General features: G+C 46.4%; 2 protein-coding genes across 3 annotated transcripts in view; one reads left to right on the top strand and one right to left on the bottom strand.

Annotated features, from left to right (window-relative positions):
- The window catches only part of NR6A1 (nuclear receptor subfamily 6 group A member 1), a 228,704-nt gene extending 214,235 nt beyond the window's left edge, over nt 1-14,469 (bottom strand). For both annotated transcript variants that reach the window (XM_032306651.1, XM_032306652.1), the window contains exon 1: nt 14,370-14,469. In XM_032306651.1, the coding sequence (XP_032162542.1) occupies nt 14,370-14,469 (100 nt within the window). The remainder of the gene's footprint in view (nt 1-14,369) is intronic.
- Nucleotides 14,470-20,306: 5,837 nt separating this feature from the next.
- OLFML2A (olfactomedin like 2A) overlaps nt 20,307-25,848 on the top strand; it is a 28,642-nt gene continuing 23,100 nt past the window's right edge. The window contains exon 1 of the mRNA XM_032307252.1: nt 20,307-20,583. Within this exon, the coding sequence (XP_032163143.1) occupies nt 20,458-20,583 (126 nt within the window). The 5' untranslated portion in view covers nt 20,307-20,457. The remainder of the gene's footprint in view (nt 20,584-25,848) is intronic.

Raw genomic sequence — 25,848 nt, 5'->3', positions numbered from 1 at the left:
ACTCACACTGCAACATTTTGAAAAGACTCAAAACAAACAAGAAATTTTATCTTCAAATGTTAAATGCATTTCTTCATCACAGTAGTACTTTCGGTTAGCTCCGGATTCTGGCCAGCCCAACTACCTTTCAGATTTGATCTGTCAGTAAGAGAGTATTTTTATGTGTGTAGGAAAGCAATTGTAATTTCCCACATTAGGTGATTGATTAAGTTCTCTCCTCTAAAAGGCTGATTGGCTTCCTGGTGCCAGTAAAATGATTGATGAATATTTCAACTGCTGCTCCCTTGCTTACTGCCCCCCCCATTTTCCCCTCCCCCAAGCACTGCTGCCCCTTTCCTGCTGGGTTCCCTTTTTACAGACCTACAGCATTTAAGGAGGCTTTGCAATTTTCCTTAATGAATCCAAGTTCTCAAATGCAGGGCATTTAATCTTAAAAGGACAGGAATCTCATCAATGTTGAATTAGTTTTGCAGATAAAAATCCATTTACAAGGAATGAGAGAAAAACTGAAATTAACTATAGGTTTGACTCAATGAATGAAATTGTACTTAAAAAAGAGAAAGTGTAGCATGGAGGGGTTATAAATGGGAAGAAAAGTGACCATTTTAAAAAGAAAAATAAACTACATCTAATTTCAAGTTTACATTACCAATTGTAGCATTAGAACTTTATTTGTAAACATCTGTATAAAAGTGCAGAGAATGGAATTTGCATGTAAATTATGTGATCCTACAGACTTTAAAGCAGCCAGGTGTTCTAAATTCGAAACAGGTAAACAGAGTGTGTACAGTAAATACAAACGTTCTTTGAGGGATGACTGAACAGTATCTGAAATCAAAATCCTCCCAGATAATCTGTGCTGTATCATAGCTATTTGCTTTAGGCAGGGCTTTCCTAAATTGCAACTTCCTGTTTTACCCAATTCATTCCATCATAAAGCTGGAAAATCCCTGAAGGATTATCTAATTTAGCTCTTTCATTTTACAAGTGACATATAGATATGACTTTGTAACAAGTTAGAATCAGAACCCAGGCAAAACCCAGGCAATAACTAGCTCCTCGGCATCCTACCTCCCCAGATAGTGTGGTGGTTGGTTGGCCTCTTCTCTCAAGTCCTTTCCTACGCAGACCATACTGCTACCATAATTAACCCACACTGCCACATTTTTCTCACTCATTTTCTGTATTTTATATGCTTTTACAAGTGATTCTTTTTTTTTTTTTTTTAAAGATTTTATTTATTTGACAGAGTACACAAGTAGGCAGAGAGGCAGACAGAGAGAGAGAGAGAGAGAAGCAGGCTCTGCACTGAGCAGGGAGCCTGATGCGGGGCTCGATCCCAGGACCCTGGAATCATGACCTGGGCTGAAGGCAGAGGCTTTAACCTGCTGAGCCACCCAGGCGCCCCTACAAGTGATTCTTATACTTCCATTTGCAAAGAGTTACATCAACCTTCTTGGATTGGTTCCCTTCTTCTCCATATAGCCAGCTTTTGTGTGGCAAAAGTAAAAAAGGTACAAGAGACAAAGCCATTGTTTCAGAGAGCCTGATGCGGGCCTCGATCCTAGGACCCTGAGAACATTACCCAAGCCGGAAGGCAGAGGCTTAACCCACTGAGCCACCCAGGCGCCCAAAGCCATCGTTTCCTAAACTGAATTCCCCAATGCAGTCAAACAGCCAGGAGTTGATTGGCCTTCTCATCTTTATCTGGTTTATCTAGTCATTTTAGTTATAAGGAGAGCCACATTCCCAAACAGAAACTACATTCTGGTTTGAGGGCCCTTGGTCAAACCTTGGATTTACCTTTTAACACACTGCTTGACATAGATATTGGCCCCAGTTTTCCCAAGTGACTAAGAAGTACATAATTCTCTTCCCATATGTTTTGGAGACTTTCTCTGACTACCAGCAAAGGACTCAGATTCAAAGGTCTCTGATAAAATCAAGACTCAGATCCCTGACCTAACTGTTCTTTCATTCATTTATTCATTCAACATTCATAAAACACCAATTCCTTGTGCTCAGTGTTGAGGACACTGATACAAGATATGTTACCCGTGCCTTGAGTAGCTCAAAACCCCTTCTTTCCTTAACACTCTTTAGGGCCACCAAGGATTGTCCCTTACTCCACAAAATAGTTTTCTGGTTGGCTTGTTAAAGCCAACATGAGAGAAAGAAAAAAGTGACTTGGAATTCTAAAAGTGAATCCTGTGACTATAGGAAGCTGAGTTCTGGGCCTCTTCAACAACTATAACTAGCCTGGATTCACAAGGATCTGCTTTGGGACAGACATTTTGCTTGGCACTTCACAGACCTTGTCACTAATCCTTAATAGCCTGGAGGTGGGGAAGAATTAAATCTAGGAAACAATTTTTCACAATGTTACTAACTACAAAATTTGGGGCTTAACCTATGGACTTTAGTTTTCGCACTTGCAAAATGAAGAGGATAACAGAGCACCTAATTCATAGAGTTATGAGGATAAACTGAGTTAATATATGTAAGGTGCTTAGAAATATTATATAAATATTAGGGCACCTGGGTGGCTCAGTTGGTTAAGCCTTTGGCTCCGGTCATGATACTGGAGTCCCAGGATCGAGTCCCACACTGGGCTCCCTGCTCAGCAGGGAGTCTGCTTCTCCCTCTGACCCCTCCCCTCTCATACTCTCATTTTCTCTCTCAAATAAATAAATAAAATCTCTAAAAAAGACTACTATATAAATGTTAACTGCTATAATTACTAAATGAGAACACCAAAGTTCAGAGAAGTCAAGTGGCAAAGTCACGTAGCTGTGATCTTTGTTCTGCCACACTCCAGAGTCCATGCTCTTTTCCTCTCGCACCATCTAACCAAAATCCTTTCTCCTGACAAAAACTACTGCTACTTCCAAAAAACAAAGCCCTCTAAATAGATATCAGTGGGGGGTTTCCCCCAGGTGGTTTATTATCCTGCTAAAAAGGGATTTTGAAGGAAGAAGGATTGTAAGGCTAGAGAGGAAGTCTCCTGACAGGTTAGATTTCAAGAGTAAAGCAATATGGAAGAAAAAATAATCTGCCTCGGTTATTAATTTTAGTAATTAAAACAATTCAAATCAATTGATGAAGCATGAATTTAAGAACTGCATGTGAAACTTGAAATTAAGTATTAAAGTGAAAAAGGAAACACTTGTATTTTACGACTAAGCTGCAACCCTGAGGGAATAATACAAAAATGCTTTAAAAGGTTCATTACATGAAACTCCAAGAACAAGATAATTACAGAGCTCTCAAGGAAGGAAGTCCAAACATCTCACTGATCTTTCATCACCCACCAAGCTTCATCTTAAGTTCTGATCCAGTAACTCCTTATTGTTATTCACATTGTCATGTGACATTTCTTCTCCTAGCAAGCTCACTACAGAATGTGTTCTATCTAGCAACTACCCTTAGGAGTAAATCCCTAACTCTTTAACAACATAGTAATTGACTTACACTAAAACGTTACTCACACTAGGAAAGGGTTTTCTTAGACCAGAAGAGGAGATACTTCTTCTATACAGGCTTTATTACCACTTCCCTCAGTGAAAATCACGTTAAAAGGCAAACCAATCTACAAAATGACATTGCCAAAATCACAACTTTAAAAGAGTCAATGAAAGCTGAACTTGTCTGAAAGCAAACAAGCAAGCTATTCTTGGAAGTTTTAAAAAGCAAGACAGGATCTTTTAAAATCCCACATAAATATTCTACTTTTACAGGAATGACTCATTAAGTATTTGTGTGTCACAGATTTATTTCCACAATTATAAACCTCCCCTTAGTGAGGAAACAGGTTCTGTTGGAAAATTTCTACCACAAGATAATTAAGAGTTAAGCAACAGGTTTCATGTAACAGGTAACAAAAGCCTTATCAGAGAACTCAGTGAGGATGAACTATGACACACTTCATTTAGTCTCAAGCAAAGAAAACTTAAAATATGAACTCTTTCATTTTTTTCCCCTCTCTGCAGTCCCTTTACAGAGGGGGGAAAAAAGGCAATGAAAGGACAACCCAAAGTAACAAAGTACTAACAATAGTATCTTGTGAGGTCACCATTTTCTTACACCTTAGGTTCATTCATTTATAACAGAGTTCTCACATAGTTTTGGTCTGAGGGATCAGAACCCCTTTTACATTCTTCAAAATAACTGAGGACTTCCATGAGCTAATGTTTATGTGGGTAAAAACTATCGATCATTTATCATGCTAGAAAACTTGAGAAATTTTAAGACTACTCATTTAAAAGTAACAAACCCATCACATTAAATAACATTTTTATGAAAAATAACTATTTTACAACAAAAAAACTGGTGAGAAGAATGGCATTGTTTTGTATTTTTGGTAATCTCTTTAACATCTGGCTTAATTCTGACAGCTAGATTCTTCTATATGGATTTTATCACAATGTGATAAAATGTTTTGGTTGAAGTATAGGCAGAAAATATTGCCTGAGATTTATGATTGGAAAAGGAAGAAGTATTTGCTTACTAAAATAGTGGGCACCTGGGTGGCTCACTAGGTTAAATCCTCTGCTTTCGGCTCAGGTCACGGCCTGCATTGGGCTCTCCGCTCAGTGGGGAGCCTGCTTCCTCCTCTCTCTGCCTGCCTCTCTGCCTACATGTGATCTCTATCAAATAAATAAATTTAAAAAAAATTTTTTTGTTAAAAAAAAAAATAAAATAATTGTAGATATTTTTCTTTGATAATCCACCAAAACTCAGTTAAATGTTTTAGAAGTAGTTTTTTTTTTTTTTTTAAAGATTTTATTTATTTATTTGTCAGACAGAGATCACAAGTAGGCAGAGAGGCAGGCAGAGAGAGGGGAGGGGAAGCAGGCTCCCTGCTGAGCAGAGAGCCTGATGAAGGGCTCGAACCCAAGACCCTGGGATCATGACCTGAGCTGAAAGCAGAGGCTTTAACCCACTGAGACACCCAGGAGCCCCTTAGAAGTAGTTTCTTAAAGGTTAGTTCAGTATGAGGGGTGCCTGGGTGGCACAGTCGGCTAAGAATCAACTCTTGGTTTTGGCTCAGATTGTGATCTTAGGATCATGAGAAGGGGCCCTACATCTGCTCTACGTGGAGGCTGCTTAGACATTCTCTCCCGGGGCGCGTGGGAGTGTGTTAAGTGTGTCAGCTGTTAAGTGTCTGCCTTGGGCTCAGATCATGATCCCAGAGTCCTGGGATCAAACCCTGCATCAGGCTCCCTGCTCTGCGGGAAGCCTGCTTCTCCCTCTCCCACTCCCCCTGCTTGTGGTCCCTCTCTCACTGTCTCTCTGTCAAATAAATAAAATCTTTTTAAAAAAAAATTTTTTTTATTTATATATTTTTTTAAAGATTTTATTTATTTATTTGACAGAGAGAAATCACAAGTAGATGGAGAGGCAGGCAGAGAGAGAGAGAGAGAGGGAAGCGGGCTCCCTGCTGAGCAGAGAGCCCGATGCGGGACTTGATCCCAGGACCCTGAGATCATGACCTGAGCCGAAGGCAGCGGCTTAGCCCACTGAGCCACCCAGGCGCCCCAAAAAAAAAATTTTTTTTTAAAGGCACTCTCTCCCTCTCCCTCTGCCCCTTCCTTACCCCCATCCCCATATTCTCGCTAAAATAAATCTTCTAAAAAAAAAAAAAAAGAGTTAGTTCAGTGTGAAATATAAAACTGTATCAATGAACTTTGTGTGTTCTGTCACTTAAAATCCACTGGTCTATCAACCTTTGAACAGATCTTCTACTCATACATGATTCTGTACACACCAGTGACTTGTAAAATATTCCTTCACTGAAATATGATATTCAAAATATTAGCACATTTCATTATATATAATATCAATATAAAACCAAATTTGTTAATAGTGATATTTTTCTTCTTCAGAAAAGGCCTTAAGGGGCACCTGGGTGGCTCAGTGGGTTAAAGCCTCTGCCTTCAGCTCAGGTCATGATCCCAGGGTCCTGGGACTGAGCCCCACATGGGGCTCTCTGCTCAGCACAGAGCCTGCTCCCCCAGCCTCGCCTGCCCCTCTGCCTGATCTCTGTCTCTCAAATAAATAAATAAAATCTTAAAAAAAAAAAAAAAAAAAAAAGAAGAGAAAAGAAAAGGCCTTAAATACTGGGTAGCTGTTAAACTCAAAGTGGCAGGCGTAAGTTTTCCAAAATTCCAATTGCCATCTGAAAGGTCAGATTTTACTCACCAGCAACAAATACTGTCAGTTTTCCTTGATGTAACAAGTTCACTGTTCGTTTTCCAAAAGAATGGACTGCCAAATACGTAAGTCCAAATAAACCATAGTTTGTCAACTGTTCTTTCAAGTGAAAACAGTGTTCCACTAAAAAAAGCAGCTACTGGTTCAGCTTACAACGTAACTGCACAAGCACTTTTCCTTAAAACAAGTACTCTGGGGACGCCTGGGTGGCTCAGTTGGTTAAGCCGCTGCCTTCGGCTCAGGTTATGATCCCAAGGTCCTGGAATTGAGTCCTGAATGGGGCTCCTTGCTCAGCAGGGAGCCTCCTTCTCTCGCTGCCTCTGCCTGCCCCTCTGCCTGCTTATGTGTACTCTCTCTCTCTATCTCTGGCAAATAAATAAAATCTTTAAAAAAAAAAAAACAACAACAAGTACTCTCTTTTGGTATGCAGTCGAAATTCTTTGTGTGTACTTGCCTACTTGCCATTTCCTCAATTGGAATATCAAAAACATGTGTACTGAAGAGTCAAGATTTAATAACATTAATCATTTTTACCCCTTCATCAAAGTCAGACTTAGGTGAAATGCTTTTAAAAAAATGCAACTGCATGGGGCACCTGCAGTTAATCAGACAGTTAATCGTCTGCCTTCGGCTTGGTTCCTGATCCTGGGATGGAGCCCCTCATCAGGCTCCCTTCTCAGTGGGGAGCCTGTGTCTCTCCCTCTCTCTCCATCACTCCCCCCGCTTGTGCTCTCTCGCTCCCTCTGTCAAATAAATAATAAAATCTTTAAAAAATAAAAAAACACAAGTGCATGGAGGTGACAATACAATGACTACTAGTACAGTGTATTTGTGCCTTGATTTCGTCTAAGGTGCAAACAGTTTTCAACCACCATTGTTTTTGCAACATCAGTACAAATGTCAACAAGGTGAAAAAGGCAAATAATGCCAATATTACAATAAAAGTAGCTCTGACCTCAAGAACCTCTTGAAAGAGTCTCAGGGACTCTCCCAGAAGTGCTTGAAACACCTTTGAGAACCACTGGTTTAGATAATATAGATAACGAAGTTAAGGACTCAATGAATGGGAAGAAATTACATCTAAAACAATCCAGTAACCAACGATCAACAAATGATGAATGATAGAAAATAATACAATCCAACTGAGTACTGTCATTACTCTTTTATAAATTTTAAAAGGCAAGAGATGAGGAAGCAGGATAAAAAATGTGTAAGACTTCATAAAAGTGTTGTGTCTTTTTTTTTCTGAGAAAAACTAAATTGAATTAAGTTAGAGTTAACTGTGATACAAAGAACATTGCATTTGATCTCTAAGAAGTTAACAAAAATGGGTAACGAGACTTAATTTTTAATGCTTCCAAAATGACACAGCTTCAAGATTGAAATAAATGCATGAGTTACATAAAATTAATTATTTTAATGAAAACTAAATATAGGATAAGGCAGTTCCCTTCAATGAAATCAGCCTGTCCTTCATTTTGGCACAGATTTGTTACTGAAATGCTTCCCAAGTCTTAAACTATGATTATACCTCTGTTTCCTTTGGATTCAAAGGGAATATCACAGTAGTTTTAAAAATTTGGTTAATCAATTATGTCCTTTTCAAGCGGTGTTTTAAAGGAGAAAATTAACAACACAGGAATCTTGATGCTATAGTGACTAACTAGAAGAGCAAGCAGAACCCACTCATAGACCTCCGAAATGCTCTTATAGACAGATCTAGAATTCCATGATACTATGAAATTTATTAGGTTACATATAAAAGCTGAGAAGGCTAGTTATCTCTCCCACATAAGGAATTTAGTTGTGCACTTCTCTCAAAATTAATGATTCTGGAGTACTTTTTAAATGAATTGTGAATTGTTTCCAATGCAAACAGTTGTTCAAGCAAATATCTAGGGTTAATATATCTTTTGCTAATACCATAGCCACAGTTCCAATGTGTTTGTTACTCAAACAATGCCCTCTATCATTATTATTAACAACTTGTTCTTATAATTTCCCCCTTCAACAAAGTCACTATTCTGGTTCCAACCACCCACAGAGTGTATCTTCAAATCAAATGCTCGGATTTGTTTCCGGAATACATTACATGTTGCTGCCTAGGGAATTGGGTTTTGGAAACATTACACTTGCCAGCTGACTTATCAACAGTGCGCACAGAATTGACACCAACTTAAAAGCAAGAATCCCTCCAGAAAATAGAAAAATATGCTACTACTGCCATCTGTGGTTTATGCTTGAATAGCTTCTCTGATATAAACAACTGAAGGGTGTACAGTTTGCAATTAGGATCCAAAGACCTCATTATTTGAATATATTTTAAGTTAACTCTTAATGTAATAAACTATAGAGTTTATTTGGTATGACATAAGAATTTTTGATTCTTTATTTGAACTTATAATAGTGATAGAGAAACCACAAACTACCTTGTATGAAAATTTTTCCACTGTATAAAGGCTCATTTTCCCCAATACCCATTCATTCCTAAAGAAACTCAAATGCTTAAATGTCTCCTGTGAATTTATAATTAGAAGAATTTCTTTTGAAATAGTGACTGTCAGTATTTAAACAACCCCAAAATTCTTAAAGAAATGTATTTTTAAGGAATTTTCTACTGAGACATGAGAATTTGCTCCATCCAAGACAAATTTTGAAGGTCCAATTATCCCCATTTTTTCAAAAACAAAAATTCAAAAATGCAAGTGAAGCCTCAAAGTAGGCTAACTTCAGAACATATTTTCTCTCAGTTTGCATTCTCAAATGACAACCACTGTAGCTTAGGGATCAAAAGATTTGGTGTAGCTGGGGGTGGGGAAAAAAGTAATTCAGCTCCCCAGCAGCCAGCTGAGGAAATCCTAGTTAGCTCCCCAACTAAATCACTGTTAATTAGAATTACCAGGTTACCTAGTGAAGTCTTATTTAAATAATCATAACTAGCAAAAAACTGTTTTCTTGAGAAGGTGTTCTACACAGACTGCTATTTAATAGCAGGTAATAAGGGAAGGACAAAATAAAGTCGGAAATATCTTATTCTTTCAAACAAAGTTCTCTCTTTTACAGTTAGTTCTAAACCACACTGAAAAGCAAGCAATAAGACATCTCATAATGGTCTCCTCCTAATTTTCATTATCTGTAGTCTGACAGCCTTATCTTTTTCGCAAAGACAAGCCATGTTGGAAAACAAGCAATAAATACTGGGCTTGATTGTAGTACTACTGTACATATCAAAGTTACACCCAGAGGGGTTTTTTTGTTTTTTGGAGAGTTTTTGGGTTTTTTTTTTTTTTTTTTCTTTTTAGGCTAAGCTAAGAGGAATCTGCAACTTTGGCTCTAACACGACTCAGCACCGAAAATCAATGACCTGCTCAGGACTTCTTGCCGACTTTCAATAATTCTGGTATTTCTGAACTCTAGTTATCAACCAAAAGCATCCGTAAACCCTTAAGAAATTACCGGAGCCAGGGAAAAAGCTGACCTTAAAAATGCCAGTTTGAATCAAAAAAAGAATACAAAAGTTTGAAACAAAAAACACTCTCTTACAATGTCTTGGTTTTGGAAATACTTTCAAAGCACTGCAAAGAACTAAGTATTTGCATGGGATTCAGTAGCTACTTCAGTTAAAATTGTTTCAAAGACAATTTGGTTTTTGTGCAGGAACGCAAATTTTATCTTTTGATTCAGAACTTTAATTTTTTTGACTGTGACCCATTTTCACATATAAGGTGATTGGTTCACACAAAATAAGGTATTTTTATTGTCCTACTTTAAAAAAAAAAAAAGAATAGATATGACCAAGAATATAGAATTTACTCTTAAAAGGCATCCTCTTGAATTTAGCCTTCAACCTATATGGAAACAAATACTTAAACAGAAAGTGTCCTTTAACTTGGCTAGAACACAAAGGTAAATATAAGAACTAAAAATTATGACAAAACCCCAAAGAGATCTAAGTGAGCTTGTTGAAAACTAAGTTTCCTGGCTTTTGAAATTCTGAAGCCAGAGGTTGTGATCTGAACAAAATTCACCAACGGACCAACTTATTCAACACAAACCAATAAATATCTATCTAGTTATTAAAAGTTTAAGTGATGGTGTCTTAATTACAAGATGAAACACACTAACACAGCCCCAGGCCCCCAAACATACAAACATTCATTAGCAATTTAAGGCAACTTGCACAACAAACACAAGTGGCATAAAAAACTTCTTTATCAATATCATACTAGCAGTTGGCATTTCTAAACCCTATTCTCCCCTAACCTAAAATTAGGTATTTTAATCTAAGGCTTGTTTTTTACCTTTGCCCCACAGGAAAAGGGGGAAAAAAAGAAAAACCAAGAAGTTATGAATAAAATACGGAAAGGCAAGATTTGGCCATAGTTTAGCAAATCTACCAGGTTTTCTTCCCCCCTTAGCTCTCCCTCCTCCTCCCCATCTAACTTCCTTTCACATGCCAATGCACACACACCACACACCTTTTTCCTATGTAATTCAGAATAATTTATAGATTATGAAGGATTTCATGATCTTTTCATTACAAGAAACAGAAATGCTAACAAAGATTTTGATGGTAAACATGAGATCAGAAATGTGGTCATCTCACACCTCAGCTGCTCAAAAATCAGCAGTGAACCTGTTTATTCTTTGTAGCCTTTCAGTGTTCTTTGGAGGTCAAAGAACTTACTAAAAAATTCCTGTGTGCCCTTCGTATAAAACAGAACCACAGCATGTTTGTTTGTTTGTTTGTTTTAAATGAAAGTAGAAAACTCTGAGGTGACTAAGAATTAACTTTTAAAGTCACAGAACTAAATGTTAAACTGTCATGGAAAATATCTGATATTTTACAGATATTTTCAGATTTGCATGACACGCTCATAGAAGGAAAAAGGCGTCAAATTATTAGCGAATTTCTCCTCATTTCCTCCAAAGTATAGTTACAAAAAACATGCTTTTAATTACTGGTAATGACTTATAACCTTCCTTTTACTTAAAATATCGAAAAGACTACTTCATTCTATTAAAATACAACAAACCTAATAGTCAGCATATACTTCCTCAAATCCTCCTCCTTTGAAACCCCAAAAAGAGAGCAGTCTTCTATTATGACTAAATGAGTTCGTGTTAAGAAAACCTAGAGCAACAACTGAAAATACCTAGCGCAACCAGTACATGAAATTCCTGAAAGGGTGATGGTGCATCAAAAGGCTAGCAACTCTGTTCTGATAGAATAATAAAAAACATCTAAAAGACTGTAAATTCAGCATTAATGGCATTTCCGGCAGGAAAACATTTCTAAAATTCCACCTCCAGTTTATTTCTTCATGACACAAACCGAAAGACCTCCTATCTAGATAGCTAACCACTGCAAATATTTCATACAAAATGGAAATCAGTCATTAGGATAAAAAGCCAGGAGAATTCATTTACTCTGCTTAGAACTTAAGCAGTTTCACTTACTTTTGGAGGAAAATATTAATAAGTATAAAAGCGGGGAAAAAAAGTCCCCACCATTTCAAAGGTAAACTTTTTTTTTCTATTCTGTTAATTCTATTGTAAGCATGTTAAATTACAATAGATAATGAACATAAATTGTAAAACACTACAAAATACTCATTATTACACTGAAAAATAAAACATCCCACAAGTCCAATGTTTCGTGTATTTTCTTTTAAGCCCTATCAAACTGCCCAAAGTCCCCCTGTGTTTTCAAGAAAAAGGAAATATTTGTAGCACTAAAATGGACTGATGTAAAATATTAAAGCCAGCCTGGTCTAAATGGAATGTTCAATAACATTCTTTTAAATGGTTCTGACCAATTGAGGAAATGAGACTATGAATGGGAAATTTGATTAAGAGTTAAAATTACCATTGAGTTCTTTAAAATGTACTAATGAATAATTAATAGCAAATGCAGTTCCTAGGCTTCCCTTACAACATTCTCAAGTAGAACTGAAAGTAATGTCTGCACTAAAATCGATCATCTACATGTTAGGCACAGGTGGGTACAGGAAGTATACACACGTAGAAAGACATTATGAAAATATATGCCCTTAATATGGGCTATAAGATAGATGTAAATTGGGTAAAAAAAAAAAATCAGCATCATAAATTTTAGATCAGGATTTACAACGTTCATACATCAATATCAAAAGAAATCTGTTTAAAAAGCTTAAAAAGTCAAAAGCCTTAAAGAAATCCTTTGTTCCTACTAGTGTCTTCTACCCTCGATGGATTCCAGCCTCCTCCTTTGTGACACGGGATTTTATTGATCTCAAACATGTTCACATTCAGAAATTATTCTCCAAAGACATCCCGGGGGACTGCCAGCCACCCAGATACCACACATCACATACATCTTAAAAAAGGACAAGAGCTTTTAAAACATACCACTATTTGGTCAGCAACATCAAGTGAAATTAACCAGGCTCTCTGCTAAACCAACTTTTCCCTTAACTGGTAAAAATACCAGATCTACTGAATTGGCAGTAAATGTCTGATGAGTTTATAAGTACACGAAGGCGCAGATTAACCCCCAAATCTCTCTCCTTCCGTAGCTCCTCATTCATTCCACAACTGAGCGCCTAAATGACCTATTTTCAGGTTACTTTCTTCACACCTGCCCGGTCACTGTCCTGATTGAGAAACTTCTTACTGAAGCAATTAATTTTTAGTGCCTCCTAACTGTCCCGGGTGTTTGCATTCAATCTGAAATCTGTTACTTGTTAGACACTGTTCGGTCCTAGATCTTTCAGAGAATTGCGAGTTTATGGCGCAGAGAGGGGAGGAGGCGCTGATCTCTGAGAGCCTGCCCTTTATTCGGAAATGAGGAGATGTGAAAGGTGGAAGGCAGGGCAAATAAATAAATAAATCGGGTTTGCAGCCGGAGCGTTTGCCCGCCTGTACGAGCACCCTTTGTAATGCAGGCCTCCCGGGGCTATCGCCTGCGCTAATTGCTCCAGGGCGCTTTCCAAGTTCAAAAGTTCACCTTTTACGACCTCACAAAAGCTCCTTACACGTTACCAATAAAAACATTCCGCGGCAAACACCGAGGGGGGAAAATATCAAACAGATACAAATAAAACACCCCGCAGAGGAAGGGAGTTGGGGGCGGGGGGGGGGGGGTGGAGAAGGCAAGTCGTCCCGGAGGAACCCGAGGACTTGGCCCGGACGTGGGGGCAGGGGGAGAGCCGGAGGAAGGGCCGGGCCAGGTGAGGAATTCTCAGCGCCCGGGTCCGGGACCGCGACAGGGAAGGGGAGAACTGAGCATGGGAAGGCGCGGACCCAGACGGGCCGCTGGGAGGGAGGGAAGAGGCAGGTGTCCCGAGCCCCCGGTCGGGCCAGGGAGCTGAGCCTGCAGAGAAGGGGGCTGAGTACGGCGGAGGCAGGAGCAGAGGAATGGGGTGTGGAGCAGGCACCGAAAGATCCGAAAAGGAAGCGCTGAGCCGGGAGCTAACGAACTGGGGGTCGGGGCAGAGGTGGAGGCTCGCGGTGCATACGGGGGTGGCAGGGGAAGCGCGGGACTGCAGAGTAGGAAAGCGGCTCCAGAAAGGTGAGGGCAGAGAACGACTAGGACGAGGGTGTGGCGTTCGCGGAGGGAGGGGGCACCCGCGTGGGAAGGAGCCGAGGGGACGGGGGGGGAGGGGAGAGGAGGGCGCTGAAGGGACCCTCCGAGGGGAGAAAGGGGAAGCTCTGAGCACAGGGGACCCGAGGGGGAGAGAAACCCCCACTGACGGGACGCGAGGTGGGGGGGCCGCCGAGGGTCCAAGCTGAAGGGACCCAGGGGATGGGGAGGGCTCAGCGCTGAGGGGACCTGGGGGGAGGGAGGAGGATTCGCGCACAGGGGACGGGGGGAGGGGAGGCCTGTGCTGAAGGGACAGGGGGGAGGGGGAAACGAAGGTCCGGGTTGAAGGAACCGGGCAGGGGGAGGGTCCGCACTGAGGGGAACCGGGAAGGAGGGGGAGGGTCCACACTCAGGAGCACGGGGGAGGTGAGGGAGGGTCCGCAACTAAGGGGACCAGGGTGAAGGTCCACGCTGAGGGGACCCAGAGCCGCTGCGGCTTTCCAGAGAGTCGGCTGAGAGGAAAAGAACCCCGGGGGCAAGGGACAGGCGATCGCTTCTTCCTGGGCCCGGGTTCCGCACGCCCCTCACCCACCGTTGCGCGGCGGCGGAGGGAGCGCGGCGGGCGGCTCTAGGAACCCCGCCGAGCCCCCGCCGCCTCCCCCTCCGCTAGGCGGCCGTTCGTCCCGCTCCATGCGGTGGTGCTCAGGGCCCGCGCTCGGTTCGCTGCTCCGCCATGACCGGCGCCCTCGTCCTCGTCGTCGTCGTTCGCCGGGGGGAGGGGGCTGTCAGGGGCCGGCGGAATCCCGGCCGCGGCGCTCTCTGGGCCCCGAGCCGCCCGGCTCCGCGCCCCTCCGCGCCGCGCCCCCTCAGCACTGGCCAGCTCCCTCCCCCGACGTCACGCGCCGCTGCCACGCACGGGCCCGAGGGGCACTCTGGGAATTGAAGTCCGCCGGGCGAGGCCGGCCACGCGGGACCCCACTAATTGAAGGGGTGGGAAGAAGGATAAGCAGACCTGAAAAATGATGGCTAAGGCCTGTCAGTGTCACCAACCGAGATAAGAACTTCTGATAAAAATTTAACAAAGATTACTTCAGGACCTTCTCTTTATTTGATTTTTCCAAGATCAAAGTACCCTGCGACTCCCCGTATCCCCCCTCATAGACAATGAGTCTTTCCTAGGGGCGGTTCGGGAAGGAGCTGGGTGAGCACGTGCAATGAAACCCAGCCCTATGGGCGGGGACTAGAGGGGGGCGGAGCTTTGAGGTATTCACGAGGGACTTCCTCCGCGGCTTCAGGACAAATTGGACCAGAGATTAAAGGGCCGGAGTTTAACTCCAGGTGACTACGTTCGTATGCAAATGGAATCTATAAAACTCTCCTTTCCGGGGTACTCTTAAAAGCCTTTTACCTCCGGGTGGGCGGGAAAGACAACGGTTTCTCTTCCTCCTCTTTCATTTTCCCCCTCCTCTTTCATTTTCCCCCTGCCCAACAGAATGGAAAATAAAGCTCCAGGCCATTGATGCCATTAAAGAAACTCTCAGGCTCCTGACTCCTGGTGTCTTGAAGCCCCCCGCATGAGAAACTCTTTACCCAGCCTTGTTCGCCTTCCCTTCTCCTTGGTTATCTTATCTGTAAAATGGGGTGAGAATAGGGACGAAGTCCAATCGAAAGATCGCAAACCCCACCCTATCCCCCCCCCCCCCGCCCCGCCGCCTCAGTTTCCCAGAGAAAAATGCCGGCTTTTGCGGTCTCCCCTGCTCCCAACCGAGCCTAACTTCTGCAGCCACCAGGTGGCGCGCGGCCACCAGCCTCTGGGCCTGCCGGGGCATCAGCCTTGGGCGACACTCCCAGGGAAGGACTTGCTGCCACCCCAGGTCTAACTAAGCTCTACCTGACCTGCTTGAAGACAAGGAACAAGAACTCTTGCTTTGCCCGCCTCTCCCCTGCCGGGTCATGCCACAGCTTCCTCATGGCTGCCCCTTCCTCACCACCCCTGAATCCCACCCTACCAAACCAATGGCTCGTCTCTCATTCCCTGCTTATCCTGGCATTCACACCCCTGCCTGGTCTGAGCCCTGCCCACATTTCCCATCACACCCCCTTCCTCCCCTGCTAAACAGGACGTTTTGCAACGCTTCCTTGCACTTTGAAGGTGTTACCTTCATTGGTTAACCTGTATTGTATCTTTAATCAGGAAAGTGCTGACCACTTTTCTGAGAGATTTACATGAACGCTATGTTGTCTAAACCTTGCACCTGCTCTATGAGGTAGCTCCTATATTGTCTCTATGATACACTGATGAAGTGACCCAGCAGTAACGGGGATTCCAAACCTAGTGCATCAGACATCAGAGCCTGAACCTTGGCTCCTTCAAGCTGGAGCTCTGGCTGGCTTCATCCAACCCACTCCCAAACTCCTATTCATTTTTAAGATCCTGTTCAAATATATCCTCAGGGACATGTTTTTAAATACTTCCCACAAGGGGACATCTAGATCCACTCTGTGTTCTCTTATAGCTCTGTTGAGCTAATTGCTTCCTTACTAGGATTCCTCAGCCCTGAGGGGGGAAAAAAAGCCTTTAGTGTGGTGTGAGTGGGAAGGGGGCAGAGACATGGATCCTCTGGGTCATACTCTTAGTCCTGGGTTCTAAAATACGTTGGGACATTTGGCTTTCCTAGGCCTTCCAGAACTTCCCTTTCTTTTTCTATCTCTCTCTCTCTCTCTCTTTTTTTAAGTTGCTTTTTGAGTTTTGGTTTTTTGGGGGGTTTTTTGAAAGATTTTATTTATTTTTGACAGACAGAGATCACAAGTAGGCAGAGAGGCAGGCAGGGGGTGGTGGGGGGAAGCAGAGAGTGCTATGCGGGCCGGATCCCAGGAACCCGAGACCATGACCCGAGCCAAAGGCAGAGGTTCCAACCCACTGAGCCACCCAGGTGCCCCTGGTTTTTGTTTTTTTGACAGAGCCCAAGCAAGGAGAAGAGCAGGCAAAAGGAGAGGGAGAAGCAGCCTCCCCACATAGCAGGAAGCCCAATCTGGGGCTCAATCCCGGGACCCTGGGATCACAACTGTAGCCAAAGGCAGATGCCTAACCGACTGAGCCACCCAGGCACCCTCAGAACTTCCCTTTTTATCTCAGTCCTCTGGAGGTAATGAGTTCCCTTTCCCTGGACATCCAATCAGAGGTTAAGTGGCACTGCAGAAACCCGAAGGCCTGGGGTTTCAGTGGTGGACATATTCTAAGTTAACCCTCAAAGATGGGGCCAAAAAGTTCACCAAAAACTCAGCCCTTTGAAGCAACTTATCCTCCTCCTTCAGACTCCAGCTTTGTTGCCACTTTCTCCTAAAAGCTTTTCTAGATCTGACTAGTCAAATCCCTTTCTTCACTCCTTCATCATTATAACCCCAGCTGCTGAGCACAGAGCCTGAACATAATAGACACTCAATAAATAATTACTAAGTGGACAAAAGGATGAATAAAACAGATCAGACTTTTCTACTTAATAACTGTGACCTTGGGCGTGTTACTTCTGAGCCTCAAGTCCTGGTTTATAAGGCAAGGGAGAGAAAATAATAGTCGCTTCTTCACACGATTGTTATGAGAATTAACATGATGCATGCAAAGCAGATAATATAAGGCCTGGCCTAATAAATGGGACCTGTTATGTTAAAGAGGATCCTAATTCCCATTCACCCCTTCTCTGAAAATGCCCCTTGGGAAAAGTCAACTACGTTGAGACTGAGAAAGGTGAGGGAAATGACAATGTGCTGAGACCTCAGCCACTGTCCTAAACATACATATAAGGTAGGCAGCTACCATGTGGCCCGCACCTATGATGAAATCTTTTCCCTGCAGTGTTCCCTACCCCCCTCCAACAATCCTGAGAAGTCATTACTTTACTTCAATTTATGAATGAGGAAACAGGCTCGGAAGGACAGATGGAAAAGATTCCCATCATGTGCAGAAGTCCTAACAGAAGAGCTGGGAAGGAAAGTATGTAAGGATATGGAGAGATCTTCAGGGGAGTTGTCCTGATGCCAGAGGCAGACAGAGGAACAGGACAAAACAGAGAGACAGTTAAGAACAAAGCAGGTTTAGGGACACCTGGGTGGCTCAGTGGCTTAAAGCCTCTGCCTTCAGCTCAGGTCATGATCCCAGGGTCCTGGGATTGAGCCCCGCATCGGGCTCTCTGCTCCTCAGGGAGCCTGCTTCCTCCTCTCTCCTGCCTGCCTCTCTGCCTACTTGTGATCTCTGTCTGTCAAATAAATAAATAAAATCTTTTAAAAAAAGAAAGAAAGAAAGAACAAAGCAGGTTTTAAGAAAAGAAGAAAAGAACAAAGCAGGTTTGAGCCCCATCATGGGTGGTGTAGTCAGACACTAATCAGATCAAATAACCATACAAACCCACAAGTGCACATAAGTTCTGCAACTGACAACACACCTAGAAGTTCCTGGTGCTGCGGGAATGTGTGACAAGGGTTCATTTCGGTTGGGGGTGATGACCAGGGAGGCTTTCTGGGATAAGGAACATTGAAATAAGATGGAAAGAATGAGTAGGAGTAAGTGAGATTGAGCAGAGAGACAGTTTCAGGAGGAAGGAACAGCATATGCAAAGGTCCCACGGCCAAGGGGGAACTGAGAGAATCCATTGTAACTGGAGCCTGCTGAGGGAAAGAGGGGCAGGAGAGAATGGTGAAAAGAAGGAAAGCAGAGACCGTGGGGCTCTCTTATGGAGCAGCCAGCAGAGGGCAGAGTTTGGGGCGACAGTGGACTTGTTCTTCCAAAGCTAGCCAGAGAGCCAGAGCCAGGCTAGGAAAGAGAACCCCTGTGCTTTCAGTACATTTAGTCTATTATTTGAATAGCTAAGACGTGCATTACAAAATTCCCAGATGCAAAAAAAAGTATTCAACGAAAAGTAAACCTTTCTCCTTACTCTGATTCCCCAAAACTGATTTCCCTCCTGAGCAATAACCACCATACTGGTTTATAGTGTGTCCATTCACAAATAGTCTGTGCACATAAGACCACACTCCAGGGGCACCTGGGTGGCTAAGTCGGTTAAGCTTCTGCCTTTGGCTCTGGTCAGGATCCTAGAATCCTGGGATCGAACCCCCATATCAGTAGGGGGTCTGCTTCTCCCTCTTCCCCACCCCCCCTGTCTCAAATAAATAAAATATTAAACACACACACACACACACACACAAAAAGCAGCATATTCATGTTTTATACTAATCCAGCCCTGGTTTTGACACATCCCCTGATCTCTAGTCATGAAAGAAGCTAATCTGTACTGAATACTGGCCACACGTGACTTGTCACAGCTCAGAGTCCAAGAGCACCAGACCTTGTGTTAATCCGGTAGTTCCAAATTATAAATCCTCTGGAGGACTTATTAAAACAGATTGCCGGGCCCCATCCCTAAAGTTTTTGCTTCCCGAGATCTGGGTTAGGGCCTGAGAACTTGCATTTCTAAGTTCCCAGGTGATGCTGAGGCTGCTGGTCCTGGGGCCACGCTGCCAGACCGCTCAGCTAGCTGCTCGTGGGTAAGGTCTGTGCACTGTTGATTTATGTCTCTCCCACAAGGGAAGGCATAAAGGATGCAAGGAAACACACATACCAGCTAGAAAGTTTCATGGGGTGATAAATTCTATGAAGAAAAGGTGCAGGGGAGGGGATATGCAGGAAGGGGAAGTTCTTGAGAGTAGCGGTAAGGAAGGGCATTTACTAGGCACTCCATAAATACTTGTTGAACGGGAAAAAAAAATAATAAGATAATTCGGGGAATCCGAAAGAAACCCAGAGAGGAGAGGGTTTAAGAAGGAGGCATGATCCAGAGCCGTCGATTCTGGGAGGGTAAAGAGGTGCCGCCTTGGGTGCGGTACAGGAGCTCCGGGGGCCCTCCACGAGCCACCTCCCTAGTGAGATCGAAGGGCCCGGAGCGAGGGGAGGGGCAGGGAACCTGAGAAGTGACGACAGGAGGCGGCTCCATTTGAAAAGTTTTGCAGCCTAGGAACCGGAGAAATGGAGCGCTCCCTGCCGAGGATGGGGAGGAGAAAGGGTGTTTAAACGCCAGGAGTTCCTGAAGTTGAGTTGGGGGTCCACGGGCGGGATTTTGGAGGGAAGAGGAAAGAAACAAGCGGCCGGGGGGGGGGGGGTTTGCTGAGCCGTGAAAAAGGCAGAGCTGGCGGGGTCTGAGTGTTGGGAGAGCTCTAAGTCTCGCCTGCCTTGGAAACACGACTCATCTGAACTTTACAACCACTCCAAAAGGAAAGCACTATTTCTCCCATTTTACATATGAGGAAGCTGAGGCTCAAAGAGGTGAAGGGACACACCCAAGGTCTCCCATCTCACAGAGCAGGACCTCCGCCCGCGGGGGGACCCCGCGCTCCGCTTATTGGCCGCGCTGCTCCTAGGGACTCGGGAACAAGACCCTTTTTTGTGTCCTCGCAGGGATGCCCTTCGGAGAGCCGCCCAATGGCGAAGAGGCCCCGCAGAGGCCCGGGCGGGGCGGGTTGCCCCCTCCACCCTAGCTCCGCCCCTGGCGGCGCGGGAGGGGGCGCGGGGCGGGGGGCGCGCCGCGCGGGCTTTGCTGGCTGCGCACCGAGCTAGCAGTGTGGACCGCGCTTCCCAGCGTCCGCACGCGGCTGTCGGTGCCCACCGTGCCCACCGTGCCCATCCCGCCATGGCCGCGGCCGCCCTCCTGTCCCGGCCCCGGCCCGGGCCACTGCCCCTGCTCCTGCTGCCGCCGCTGCTGCTGCTGCTGCTGCTGCTGCCGCCGCGCGCGGGCCGGGTGCGCGCTGACAGCAAGGTACGGCGCGGCCCTCTGACCCGGGCTCAGCTCCGCAGGGAGCCGGGCGCGAGGGGGCGCTGTGGCCGGGGTGCGGGCCAAGGAGGGTGTCAGGGCCGGGAGCGGAGGACCAGGTAGAGGGTAGACCCGACAGGCTCAGCACGGAAGCCACTCCGGCCACGACCCAGGGAGAGGAGCGCGTGGGGCAAGAAGTGCTGGAGATGGTAGGGGTACTTGGGACCTGGGGGTCTCAGGAAAGGGCTCTGGGACCTAATCCAGTTCGGGGAGATAAGCCCTGAAAACCAGGGCCAGGAAGAGGGGAGCCTGAGAGTTTGGAGGGGGCACAGACAAGAGATGCAATCCCCAGCCTAGGGAAGGGATTCCCAGGAACGCTGGGCAGGGGCAGCCTGGAAATCCGGCTCAAAGTTTCCATGGGAGACTGTCAGGCAGACTTCTGCGTAACTGCTTCCCAGGGACTCCCAGGGACTCCCAGGTTTGCACCAGAGCCTGAGACAATGCTTTCCGGTCATGCTGGGGACCCAGAGTCCCTACGCAATGAGTCTAGTGGGCTAGTCACTTGCCTGGCCTCTGGTAGTCCTGCCGGGAATCTGTTGCACCTTCTGGAAGACACCGTGCTTCCAGAAGGGACCTGAAGTCTTCTCAGTTGTGGCTAAAAGGATCTGCTGTGGTGTCAAGCAGACCTGAGTTCAAATCCTCCCTCCACCTCTGGGCTGGGTGATCTTGGGCCTTTTCACCCCTCCCAGTTTCTGTTTCCTCACTTTTTAATATGAGAATAATAATAGCTCCCACTTCCTGCATTTGGTGATCATGCCTGTAAAATGTTTAGCACCACACCTGGTGCCCGATAAATCATGCTGTGATTACAGAATCTTACTAAGGGAACACTTGAGGGTGTTCTGGAAATGACCCAGTAAGGACAAGGATGGAACCAGGAATGAATGAGGGGCAGGAAGGGGGTAGGACCCTGTTCTTGGTGCAGAGCAAAGGAGTGACTTTTCCTGATGTCGCTGCAGCCTCTTTCCTGGGTAGAAGGTGAGGCTGCACTGTCCAGAGGCCAGGCAAAGGGTAGAAGCCACTAGCCACATGGTAAGTATGAGCACTGGGGACCAGCAGACCCTCATCTAAAGATCCAGCTCTGGGTATGAAAACAAGGGAGCTGCAGTCTTGACCATGTGCTCCAAGGACAAGAAGGGAATCAGTATCAGTCGTACTTTACAGGTGGGAAACTAGGGTGTATAGAGAGGTGGCTAGCTTGTGAATCAAAAAACCCGGGTTCTGGCCCTTTGTTGTTCTTTGGTTGTGCGACCCTGGGCAAGTAAGTCGCGGCCTGCCTCTGGGCTTCAGCTTCCCCATCTGAAAAACAATGTCTGCCCACTTCCTTTCCATGCAGGACCTTCTTGGATTCCCTGACCTGGCTCAGGTAGGGGACCAGCAAGCAAACACACCCCCCCCCCCCCCCCCCGCACGTAACCTAATCAGTGCTTTGCCCCTCCCATCCCTCTGGCTGGGAAGAGTATTTGGTCCTGGGCATCCTCCGAGTGCATGTAGGGCTTGTGGGGGAGGGCTCGCACTCAAAACAAAGCAAAGACAAAGAAAACCTAACACCCTGTTTATGTAGTGAGTCAGCCAAACACTTGCTAGGTTGTGCGTGCTTGCGTGTGTGTGTGTGTGTGTGTGTGTGTGTGTGTGTGTGTTTTTAGTTGTCCCAGGGCAAGCTGGGGCTGGTGGGGTAGGGAGGCGCACCCTAGAGCCTGGAGGACGAAGCAGCTGGGGGACACAGCACAGGCCTCCTTCAGAACCTCCCAGCCCACACCACTTCAGCCAGCTGGGAAAAATAAAAATCAAGTGATGGGTGAATTTACTCCGCATTCCTCAGCACAGCCGGTCTCCTGCTGGCTCTACAGGGAGGGCTGTTTTCATAATCACCCTCTCCCTCCCCCATAACCATCCTTCCTCTCCAAGCCTGTCCGATTTGGGGGGGGCGGAGAACTTGGGGGAGGGAGAGAGCCCTTCAAGGGCCAACCTGGGACTTGAAATCTATCTATCTAGGGCCCTGAAGGGTTAAGTTGGCTCTCTCCTTAGGCTTCCTGCTCCTGGGAGGTCCAGTCCCCCCTCCTGCCCCATACTTTCAGGGGTACAGGGGCAGCTCAACCCCAGTACTCACCAGAGAACTCTGTGGTCTCAGGCAGCTCCTCACTCGGTGTGTTTTAATTTTATGTTTATAGCAAGGTCTCTCCTAAACAGGACTTGGAGTTTTCATCTAGGGAAGTACTTTGTCCCGGCATGGGAGTAGGAGAGGGTTCACAGCTTCCCTGGCATCTCTGAGGGGCTGCCCAGCTCAGAGTTTGGGATGGACAGATAGGGAACCACATGAAACCCAGGCGTGGCAGCACAGACCTCTGGGAACCTGCTTTCTGCTATATGGCCTTGGAATGCAGCTGAGAATTCCCCATGGCTACCTCAGTTTCCCCATCTGTGAAAGGTGCCTCACTTCCTCCATGCATCCAGATGTGGGAAGGGGATCTTGGGTCATCCCTGTCACTGACCAGGGCCACAAGGGCAGAGGGAAGGCCAAGGCTTGTGGGAACTGGGCCAGGGGAGCAGGAGGGTCTGAAGCCAGGCAGCAGGCGGCAGCGTCGCAGGCTCTATCAGATGTTCTAGGCCAGGCTGGTCCCGGGGGCTTAGGTGTTGCTGCGCCTCCACTCTGGGAGTTTCCGCCTGTGGGTGTAATTGAAAACAGGCTCAGGGAAGACAGAGAATACAAGTGATAGAGTCCTTCTGTACACAAAGTCCTTCTGTACATGGGGCTAGGCCAGACCCCAGGGTCTCTCTACAGGGAAATTCTTGCCCCAACAGTCCCGTTGACCGGCGCACCTAGAACAAAGTACTGAGAAATATCCTGTGTGCCAAGTCCCATGCCCAGCCCTTAAATCCAGAATCTTACACAACGCTGCTGCTTGTTGCTGCACCTCCTCCATCTGACACGCTTGAACAGTGAAGGTCAAAACAGTCAGATAGAGGAGTCTGCAGAATCCTGGAGTTCCAGGATGCTCAGCTTTCAGTGGGCATCCAAATGGCCTGGGGAACCTGAGAGCCTGAGTTATGAAGTGTGGACTAAGGCCAGGGCGTCTGCATTTTTTGAAGTGCATTCCAGGTAATTCCCAGGCACATCCCCCTGTTGAGAACTCGGCAGAGATACAGAGAGCCATGGAGGTTTGTGGAGTGAGAGAGTCACTGATCATCAAAGAGGAACTTTTGGAAGGTTAAGCCAGCAGGGAGGAGGGTACTGTGTCCTTAGAAGCAGTTAATGGGGTTCGAACTGGGCCTGTGGTCATGGAATGAGAGTCGGAGAGAGAGGTGGGGGCTGTTCAGGATAAAGAATTGGAAGAATATGACTGATGGCTTGTCCGGAGTAAAACAGAGGCTCAGAGGCCTCCGGTGGGTGGCGGGTAGGTAGACATCAGTTGAGAAAAGAAGCCGGTCCAGCTTTGGGTGGCTCCAGATTGGGGCCATCCAGGGAGGTGTCGAGCTGGCAGTGGGCTCTGGGGGAGGTCTTTGCCTGCAGGAGGACATGGAAACGGGCTCTCAGGGGGCTCTCAGGCCATGAGAGAAGAGGTGACACAATTTGGATCTGCTCGTTTCTAGAACATTTCACAGCTTGAGCCCCCCTCTTCCCACTGTGGCCAGATTTATCCATCTCTCTTAAGAAAAATCTCAAGTATGACCTCTTGCCATCTCATTGTAGGACTTCCTTGCAAGAACATTCTTAAGCACGAGCCATCCACATTTCTGGGGGCTCTGGCAGCAGCGTGTGCTGTAGAGAGGGGTGGGGCGCGGGGGTTGGGAGGCCGAGGCAGGGACTTCCCTGCTTCACAGTAGCTCCAGCCCTCGGGCCCAGGGCAGGATGGACCAGCCCCAGCAGATAGAGCCCCAGGCTCTCCACTGCCCCCCCCGTGACCCACCCCCCAGGCCCCCTTTTTGTCACAGTTCGGTTGCTATTGGAGGAGACCTCCGCTGGTGACAAAGGGTGGTCACAGGAGGAACAGCAAGTAAACCAAATTTTTGGAGTCAGGCTCTTCATAGTGACCCTGAGCAAGGCTCTGGTCTTCCCTGACGCTCCGATTTCTCCCCTTTAAGGTGGGATTGTGAGGAGAGGAGAGAGGTAGAAAATGGCTTGCGGACGAGCGGGAGGGTTTTGGGGCTACCTGGGCAGCAAGTACCACAGAGAGAGCGCTGACCCTGTGCCAGGTTTGGTGTCGGCTGCTCTGCGTGATGGACTCATTTCAGCCTCAGGACAGGCTCACGAGGCAAAGACATATCCTCCCCATCTTGCAAGGGTGGGTGCAGAGACTCAGAGGGGCCGAGGCCGCGCAGGGAAATGGGGGACCTGGGGCTCGAGTCTGGGCATGGTCCGTCCCCCCGCCGCCATGGTGCTTGGCTGCCTCCAGTCCAGCACCAGGGGGCCAGCAATCACGGAGGAAGGGCCTTGCCTAGGCTCCTGGCAGCTGGGGCTGGGAGCCTAGGCCCTCTGCCGACTCCTGGCCAGTGTCAGGGCTTTGGCCGCCACCCTCAGGACGTCGCACCTCATCTGAGGAGAGAAGGAATGTTGCAGTCTGATGTGGAGGCTGCAGGCCCCTGGGCGGGTGGATGCCAGGGTGACGGGTGGGTCCCCAGGAGGAGGCCTGGCTGGCCTGGCCACACAGAACACAACCACATCTGCCCACTGGGGAGTGGGTGGGGGTGACTGGGAGTCCGCAGCAGAGCTGGGAAGGGGGCTCCGGAGACTTGAAGAGAAGGCAGGCTCGAGGCATTGCCCGAGACCTAAGAGACCTAAGGAATGTGGGGGACCATCACCTGGCTGTCAGCGTTCGCAGAGAGGAGGACTGCCTGGAGGAGTTGCCCAGAGTGTACTCTACCCACAGAAGGCCCAAGGACAAAGCTTCCAGCTAGAGCTTCCTCCTTCCCCCTCCTCATCCCCCAGGGGACTGCAGGTCTACCCACACCAGGCTCTAATCCCCTTGAATGGGTCATTTGATGGCTCCAGGGCTCAGCTGTCTATCTGTAGGACATCGCTAAGACTGCCACCGCGTCCACATGGAGAAATGAACACAGAAACAACCCCTTTCAGGATCATTGTTAGTAAAAATAACGGCTATAATATAATATACAGACTACGCTGTGGACTCCTGGCACTGGACTGAGCGTGCCCCTGGGCTCCCCTCTCTCAGTCCTCACACAGTCCTTTGTTGGGTAGACAGTAGTGGT

The sequence above is a fragment of the Mustela erminea genome, chromosome 12, assembly GCF_009829155.1.
Source record: "Mustela erminea isolate mMusErm1 chromosome 12, mMusErm1.Pri, whole genome shotgun sequence".
NCBI lineage: Eukaryota > Metazoa > Chordata > Mammalia > Carnivora > Mustelidae > Mustela > Mustela erminea.
The sequence above is the reverse complement of the archived record's forward strand: the minus strand, read 5'-3'. Positions and strand labels throughout refer to the sequence as shown.